The 8,865-nt window shown below is 45.8% G+C and overlaps 2 protein-coding genes across 2 annotated transcripts; one reads left to right on the forward strand and one right to left on the reverse strand.

Annotated features, from left to right (window-relative positions):
- Positions 1-631: 631 nt before the first annotated feature.
- On the reverse strand, positions 632-2,124 carry sft2d3 (SFT2 domain containing 3). The gene is made up of 2 exons (XM_030403157.1): positions 1,348-2,124; positions 632-1,307 (listed from the first exon to the last, which is right to left on the reverse strand). The coding sequence occupies exon 1, from the start codon at positions 2,052-2,054 to the stop codon at positions 1,368-1,370; it is 687 nt and encodes a 228-aa protein (XP_030259017.1). The 5' UTR covers positions 2,055-2,124; the 3' UTR covers positions 632-1,307; positions 1,348-1,367.
- LOC115572731 (dual specificity protein phosphatase 18) lies at positions 2,095-4,538 on the forward strand. The gene is made up of 2 exons (XM_030403159.1): positions 2,095-2,650; positions 3,109-4,538. Exon 2 carries the CDS (start codon positions 3,118-3,120, stop codon positions 3,760-3,762), a length of 645 nt encoding a protein of 214 aa, XP_030259019.1. The 5' UTR covers positions 2,095-2,650; positions 3,109-3,117; the 3' UTR covers positions 3,763-4,538.
- The last annotated feature ends 4,327 nt before the right edge of the window (positions 4,539-8,865 follow it).

Raw genomic sequence — 8,865 nt, forward strand, 5'->3', positions numbered from 1 at the left:
AAATCAGTCATTAAGCAGCTGATAACCTTCAGACACACTGAGACGTGTGAAGAGACTGACCGACTGTAAATGACAACAACCACACAGAGCAGCTGACTGAGCTGATGACATCATCACAGACCGCTAATCAATTCAAGTTAGTCTGATCAGTAAATCCAATAAATGTAAAACCCTCAGTGTTTCAGTGAGAACTCAACATGTGACATCACCTCAGTTTCTACTCAAAGACAGAAAGAAGTTCATGTAGAACATTTGCTGAATGAACAAGAAGGTCCAAATAATGCAGAATGAGTCAGAGACAGAGTTTCACAGAGTTTATAAAGTGTCTCCAACTCAACAACTCACTAAACTGACCCATTTGTTAAGGGAGTCTGGGGACTTTCTCCACGGGGACAAAGAAGTAGCCTATATTGTTACTGTTTAGTGTCTTTGTAACATGTGACATGTTTAGATCAATAAAATGTTTCTTCTTTCATAAATGGAGTGTAAATGGTGACATCAGTGTAAACAGTGTGTTCAAACAGCTGATCAATGTTGGCAGGTAAGACTTTAGCACTTTAGACACAGAAGCAGACAGGCTGGTACAGACATGCTGCCACAAACTGACACTTTTTACAAGGAGACAAACAACTTCAGCTGAAAGATTTAATGCTGAATTTACAACAAGGACACAATGAGTTAGAATCATTGATATAGTTGCATAATGTTTATAAAGTGTAATGCTACAAAACAACTCCTAAAATGAGCTGATTTGTTAAGGGAGTCTGGTGATGTGGATGAAAGTTGGCTTCATGTATTATATTTAATGCTGAATTTAAAAGAAGGACACAATGAGTTACAATCTATCAGAGACAGTTTCATAATGTTTATAAAGGTTGTTTTAACTCAACAACTCTTTAAATCACTACATTTGTTAATGGAGTCTGGTGATGTTGTGTTACTGGTTCAGTGGATGTTTTTGTCTACACGTCTAAAGGAAAGCGCTCCTCAACTCATCACAGCTGTTCTGACTTTAATAATATTATGATAATAATAAGGCACCAACAGGACAGGTCAGAGGTCACAGGTGAAACCAAACGTTAGTTGTGTGTTTCCTGTATTACAGTCTGGTCTCACACACTCAGATTAATGTCATTAATCAAAAATCCATCAGAGAAAAAAGTTTCACAGTTGTTCAGGTTCATGTTTCAAACTTTGGTCGTGTGAGTCCTGCGGGTCACAGGTCACATCAGCCTGATCAGTGTCTGTTACCAGCAGCCAGTGATCGATAATCACCAAGCTCGGAGGAATGTACCGACAGGCCCGCTGCAGACTCCTCCGCGGCCGTGCGCCTGAGGTCTGCCCGCTCTCTGACACTCAGTCCCCGGTCAGATCGGCATAGTTTTCCCGGTGACGGTCCTTTTGATGGCAGACGCCGCCATTCCTCCCATGAAGCGGATCCCGGCGCTGCCCCCGGGCAGCAGCGACACCACGTACCCGACGATGACGGTGACTTGCAGGGCGGCTCCCAGCGCGGTCAGCACGGTGCTGTGGAGGCTCAGCGCCGCGTACAGAGTCCCTCCGAGGGCGCACAGGTAGACCGCGGCTCCGGGGGAGGTGGGCAGGCCGGCGGCCAGTCTGCTGGGGCCGCGAAGCACCGCCGCCGCAGCGATGGCGAACAGCGAACCGAGCGACCAGAGCAGAGCGAACTTGCGGGCGTAGAGCAGCAGCAGCGGGGCGTACAGCGCCGACAGCCCGAAGCACAGCGCGGAGAACGACACGCACACCCCGAAGGCCACCAGCCGCTGCCGCCGGCTCAGGCCCGGCAGGCAGGGGTCCGGCTCGGCCGACCACGGCCAAGAAAAGCCGCTGTTTCCGCTGGAGCTGTGGCCGGACGGAGTGCCGCCGCTGCTCCCGGGCCACCGGCTCGACCAGCGCCCGAACCAGCTCCCAGGTACCGGCTCCGGGTCGTCTAGGTCCACCGTGGTGCTGGAGCTGGACTGAGAGATGGTCTTCGCGCCGCCACTTTTGGACTGAGCCAAGTACTCCTGGAGCTGCCGGTTCAGTTCCGCCATGACGGAGGAAGCTAACAGGCTAACTGTTAGCAGGCAGGACTTCTTCTTCTCTGACCTCCGGCTGCTCTCCGCCGCCCCCCGCAGGACAGAAGAAGAATCACATCTCTGTTTCCGGTCCTCACAAAATCCCCCCAAGAGTCATACATCATATTATATGAATAATAAATCTTTATATTAAGATCATATTATATAATGTCGTTAATCATCACGTAACTTTATATATTCAACAGAAAACATGTTATAAACCCAAACACACCTGATGAGTCACTATGGCTTTTATTCATTCTATTATTATTGTTAGTGATTATTAATCAATCACCAAAATACAGCAAAGTGTGTGTGTGTGCGTGTGTGTGTGTGTGTGTGTGTGTGTGTGTGTGTGTGTATTTTGGTAATCAGTCACATGACTTCAGGACCAGTTTTCAGCTGTCGCACTAAAATTAACCCTTGAGGTGATTGGCTGGCTGACGGACACACACAGCCTTCTACGGTATCATCAGTGTGTGTGTGTGTGTGTGTGTGTGTGTGTTCATTCAGAGCTGTGATCAGAGGAAGAAACAACCAAACACAAAGTGAAGGAAGTGACCAGGCAACAGGTAACACACACACACACACACACACACACACACACACACACACACACACAGTCTGATCTTCAGTCGTTCTGCAGAGGAACTCTGGGGGTCCAGGCTGTGGTTCCCCTGCTGGAGAACCCAGCAAGTTGAAGTAAACTATTTTATAATGGTTTTTTTTGTATGTACACAAAATAATCACTTCTTTCAGATTATGAGCAGCATTTGTTGAAATCCAATAAGATAAGCCGTCCACCTGACAGGTGTGGCAGATCAGGATGCTGACTGAACAGGAACTGGTCCACCAGCTGAACCAGCTGAACCAGCATAGACTAGCATGGAAATCACGCTGGTCTCAGTCCCATTCTGTTTTGATGGAGCTAGGCCATCAGTCTTTGTGCTAAGCTAGGCTAACAGTGTTTGTACGCTCAGCTGCTGCTTGGTCCTCAGAAATATATTAACACCGCCATGTTTCCTGACAGATTGGCGCCATGTCGCTCTCTCAGATCACGCCCACCCTGTTCCTCAGCGGGGCCGACGCCCCCCTCAACGCCGCCCTGGTGTCACAGAAAGGCATCACCCTGATCGTAAACGCCACGCTCAACCACGCCTGCCCCGCCTACCAGGGGGTGGAGTGTGTGCGGGTTCCCGTCTCTGACCTGCCCAGCGCCCGCCTCGGAGACCACTTCGACCGAGTGGCTGATCGTATCCATGGCAACCGTGCAGGAGGCACACTGGTGCACTGTGCCGCCGGTATGAGCCGCTCGCCGGCGTTGGTGATGGCGTACCTGATGCGTTACAGAGCGGTGACGCTGTGCCAGGCGCACCGCTGGGTCCAGGAGAGCCGACCCTACGTCAGGCTGAACGCCGGCTTCTGGGAGCAGCTGCTGCAGTACGAGAGGAGGCTGTACGGGAAGAACACCGTCAGGGTGGCCGCAGTGGAAGAGACGGTGCCGCCATTGACGCCAGGAACGCAGAGATCAGTGCTGACGACGCCGCCGCAGCAGAGGAACTGGTTAACGCTGGTACCAAGGTCACCGCTGATGACCCGGACATCAGTGATGTCACGATCACAGGTGATGACACCTGCAAGCAGGCGGAGACGAGGATCCAAACCCAGCAGCAACAAAGTCTGAGGACTGACATCGATGAAACAAACAAACCTGCTGCCTACATTACCCACAATGCAACACTGCCACTGACAGACACCACCCTGACCTCAGACCAGTGGATGAGTTTAACCTTGGTGAACACTGACTCTTGGAATAAGTGCCATTGACCAATAGAAAGCTGTCCTTGACAGATCTGTCCTCTGATTGGATGGAGGACGCTGTCGTAGCAGATCAGCTGTGTGTCGCCGTCCAGTTTCACTGAAGCTCAAACGGCTCCACAACAGAGATGTGGTTTTCAATCACCCACTGTTAGCTGATTGCTAACAGCTAACTGTTAACAGCTAACAGCGCCTGTGACTGGTTCTATGTACTACATTCCCAGATGGCTAGCACGTTAGCCGTTAGCCTACCAGCTGCAGTAGTTTACCAGCTCTTCACACAAGGTCACCAAACCTTCAGCAGTGACTCTGATGAGAGCACGCAGACGTAGACTCCACTCACACTCTTCCTGGTGTGACTGCGGCTCAAATGTTTCACATTCAGAACAAAAAAATCTGTTTTTTCTTTGTTTGTCTTGTAACTCTTCAGTTTTTGGGGCCACGTTTCTGTGATCGTCTCCTGAAGGAAGAAGCTGAACAGTTGTTGCTCAGGATGCATCTGCAGGATGACGTCTGTAGCTAACTGAAGTTAGCATCACTCTGGTTCCTCTGAGATTATTGATCTGTATTCTGGAATATTCTGTGTTCTGATCCTTCCAGGTTCTGCTCATCCAGATAATCTCTGCAATGTTTCAGATTCAAGAAAGAAAAAACTTCACTTACTCATTTTTATGACTGAATAAACAAACATTGTTCATCCTGTTTTACTTTGTTTATATGTGGCGGACCCTGCCACCTTTCTAGCTTCTAAACAGTGTTTCCTTTGAGAACGTCTTGTTTATTGACTGATGGAGTCTGTTCCTGAAACTACAGACTGTCGACGTGTCAGTTCATCTCCTCCGGTGCTGCGATGGATCACACTCTGATGCCTGACACAGACACAGACAAATCAATCATTTTAAAATTGTTTATATGGAGAAGAGAACCATGAGACTGACATCATCCTGTGATGTCACAGTGATGTCACGGTGAAAGAACCCAGATGATATAGATGGTGTTGTGTTGCTGCTCATGAAGACACACAGAGCAAAGTTAAAGAACTTCAGCTGAAAACATTCAAATCAATGAAACGATGACCAGGATGTGAATTAACAGCAGTTCTGACATCAAGATGTTTTTATTAAACTGAGGTTAGCATGCTAACCAGCTAGCCCCGGCCTGTTCCGGTCCAGAGCTCCTGTGCTAATGGTGTGAACACCAACATTCTGCTGGTCCTTGAGCTCCCAGTCCAAACCACTGGCTGCACGGCTAACTGAGCTAACCAGCTGAGGCAGCTACAGTTAACAGCAGTTAGCATATGTGTGATATGCTGCCCCATATTGACAGGTGGCAAATTCTTACATATTGCACCTTTAAGAGAAGAGTTGAAGCTCCGTTTGAATGTTACAGCAGCTTCAAACCGCCATCAGCAGCATCCCATCAGGGTCTGAACCAACATGAGTCAAGGTGCAGTATGTGAGAATCAGCCACCTTAAATCCCAACAAACAGCTGCTAACTGCTGCTAACTGTATGCTTTTCATACAACCATGAGTATAGCTACTGTTAGCTTGTTAGCCGTGCAGCTAGCCAGACTACCAGGGGACTGTTGTCGACGGGGAAAGAGGGTTCAGGCCGGGGGCCAGAGTCCTGCACGGGTCTTATAAACCCGCACCCGCCCGTACCCGTCCTACTTAAAACCGCATCCGACCCGTTTCCCGACAGTAGCACAAATTACATTCCGCACCCGAGCCGACCCGCTATAAACTGATACCGACGCCCGACCCGCACCCAAAGCAAAATTAGACTGACGCAATTTTTAAAAATGAAAGTAAGCCAGCGTGGGGAATGGGAGTTCTGGGAGGGCGCAAGCAGCATGAATGAGCTCATATGAAATATACCAACACAGTCTCACAGATACATGCTTATCATTTTGAAATGCAGGCATATTTTTGTAGATGTGTCCAGGGTTCTCCCCAGAAATTTTTAGTGTAGCAGCGCACCGTCAGCCGGGGGGGGGGGGGACGCTCGTCACCGTCAACGGGCGGCCGGGCGCTTCTCTTACAAAAGGACCGCAGCAGCTATAAAGCAGCTGACATTGAAAATGAGTATAGCGGCGTAGCGCCGCTGTTCCACCGTCTGGGGAGAACCCTGTGTGTCACTAATGATTTTTTTGTTTTTGTTTTTTTTGCACGTGATGCCATGAAAATGACAATCGCAAAACCCAACCCGCGCTCTCTAGGCGTCCGACCCGACCCGCACCCGTGTCCGACACTGGACATTATTTTTCACCCGTTTCATCCAAATTGTGCAGGTCACCCGTCGGGTACCTGAGAGTCAGGACTCTGCCTGGGGCTAGCTGTTAGCATGCTAACTTCAGTAGATACAATACATAGTTGTCTTTGACAGAAAGTCAAATGTGACATGTTGGAATTGGTGTTTCCTGGAGATGAATAATTATTGATAGTTATTATTAAAGTAAATTATTATTATTATTATTATTAAAGTAGGGCACCAAAACAGTCTCAAAAGAAGGGTCACTTTAAATATGTGTTAATTATTTACAATTAAAGGAACTGTGAAGGAAAGAGTTAAAATCACAAAACATATGCACATAATAATCAAAGAAAACGTCTCTGTACCAGAATACAATTTATCAATGTTAGCAAACTGATCAAATCAATAATATCAACAAAAATACACTTTTCAACAGCAGTTAGAATATGAAACTAAAACACTAAGACAAACTCAACAACAAGTGTGTGCGTGCGTGTGTGTGTGCGTGCGTGTGCGTGCACGTGTGTGTGTGTGTCTGCGTGTCAGAGAGACGAAGAAAGAGCCAAGATTGTTTTTTTTTATTGTTATTATTATTTATTTAAATGTTATTTTAAAGTGGTTGACAGACATGATATAATCATATGGATTGAAGGTGTTACAGATGAAAATAGGGTGATGTCAGCAGATTAAATATATTAAATATTAAATACAGCAAAGTAAATACATTTCAGGCAAACTCAAAGTCATTTCGATAACATGAGAACAAAGAAAATAATACGAGAGTCTTTATGGCTTTCTTATTGTCAGACTGACTAATTATGTTGATGTATTGTTTGATTTCCTTTTTGAGACGGTGAGTACAAAGTATTTGATTAGTGAGTTTGTGGTTATGGATATGAGCTTTGGAATAATATTAAATTAACTATATAATATTGGTGTAACTGGGACGACGGGACTGAAAAGAAACCAAACAATACACTTTGATAGTCCAAGGGACCATATGTTTTTCCAGATCAGGTTTGTGAATATATTATTCCAGTGTGACACGACGTTGGGAGTACTGACGTTATGATGTGAGATTATGCTCGTACAGTACGGTTGCTGCTGTTTTTTGCTGAGAGGCAGATTGGACCAGCTTCTGTCTGTGCAGGCTCCACAGGTGACGGGTCAAACTCAGGTAACGTAACATTTTCAATAACATAATCACACCAGAGGGTGTTGCATCAAATACTATTGCATATTCTGTCGGAGGAATAGGAAGTGTATATTTATTTAGAAATCCTCAGTATGATAATAATGTGCTGTTAGATTTGAAAAGCTGACTAACTAGAATGATGCCATGTGTGAGCCAGTTCTCTAGGAACAGTGATTTGTGTTTGTATAGTGTGTCCCTGTTATTCCAAATATAATATCTATGAGGGGTGAAGTTATGTTTATAAATCAGAGACCAGGAGAGAAGTATCTGTTTATGAAAGTTGGCTAGTTCTGTGGGAAGTTTTTCAGTATTGTAGGTGCAGAGTAATTGCAGGGCACCAATTTTTGAGAATATACAGTTGGGAATGTTCCAGACTGATGTTGGGTTTCTGATAAACTGTCTGATCCAGTTGATTTTGAATGTGTTTGTGGAAAAATCAAAAGAAATGAAAACCTCCATTTTCATGAGAATTCATCAAAGTTGATTTTTTGATATGATGGATTTTGTTTTTCCACACAGAGTTATAAAGAATGTGTTTATTTACATCCAGAGATGCTGCTGTATGTAAGCCGGGATGAGCTCTCTGCTTTAGACAAAAGAGTTCTGCCCTGAAGGGAAAGATGAAGATCTCTGAGCCAACAGTTACATTTTGTCTGTGTTTATTCTATGATGTGGGTAAAGTTCAGAGAGCATCTGTTGCTCGGGTTTTTGTTGATGATGATTCCCAAACAGGAGACAGACTCTTTTACAGGTATGTTGGAAAGAGATGTAATATTACAGTTTTTGAGTGGTAGCAGTTCACACTTACTTAGATTCAGGTGAAGTCCGGATGCTCTAGAAAAAAATGAAATTCGATTAATAGCAACAGAAATTTGTGAGGCATTTTTAAAAAATAAGGAAGTGTCATCTGCTAGTTGACTGATGAGGATTTCCCTGTCTGCTATAGATTCCCTTTGCTTGATGAAGTCAGAGAGCAACTGAGCACACATCAAAAATAAATATGGTGACACAGGGCAGCCCTGCCTGATTCCACAACTTAAGAGAGCCAAGATGGCTGACACCATCTCTTGGAAGTGACGTCACAGAATGTTGAAAGCTGCGCGAGGCTTGAACAAACATGACGGAACACCAGACGTTGTTCCAGCTGGTGGTGAAACTTCAGGACTCACACGTGTCTGATGTGACGGCGCGGTCGTTAACCACGAGTCAACAAGTCGCTCGTTAGATTATGTGTATGTGTCACTGTGAACATGTGTGTGTTTGTACGTGTGGGTTAGTGGAGAGAGAGAGTGTAGCAAAGACGTAGCCAACACTTTAGCTCCACAGACTGAAGAGGATCGAAACGAGACGAGCACGAAGAAAAGCAACACACAATGTTTGACAGAGTAAAACTAACTGTGATCCACAAGCTCACAATATAGCTGAAACACACACAATCCATGCTAACGTCTAGCATCCATCAGACGCTGACCTGCCTCACCTGTCCGTACAAATCGTCAGTTATTTGCAATTTTCACCTA

The sequence above is a fragment of the Sparus aurata genome, chromosome 21, assembly GCF_900880675.1.
Source record: "Sparus aurata chromosome 21, fSpaAur1.1, whole genome shotgun sequence".
Taxonomy (NCBI): Eukaryota; Metazoa; Chordata; class Actinopteri; order Spariformes; family Sparidae; genus Sparus; species Sparus aurata.

Excerpts from the sequence above, each read along its gene's own strand:
- LOC115572731 (XM_030403159.1), top strand. The coding sequence starts at position 3,118 with ATGTCGCTCTCTCAGATCACGCCCACCCTGTTCCTCAGCGGGGCCGAC.
- sft2d3 (XM_030403157.1), bottom strand. The coding sequence starts at position 2,054 with ATGGCGGAACTGAACCGGCAGCTCCAGGAGTACTTGGCTCAGTCCAAA.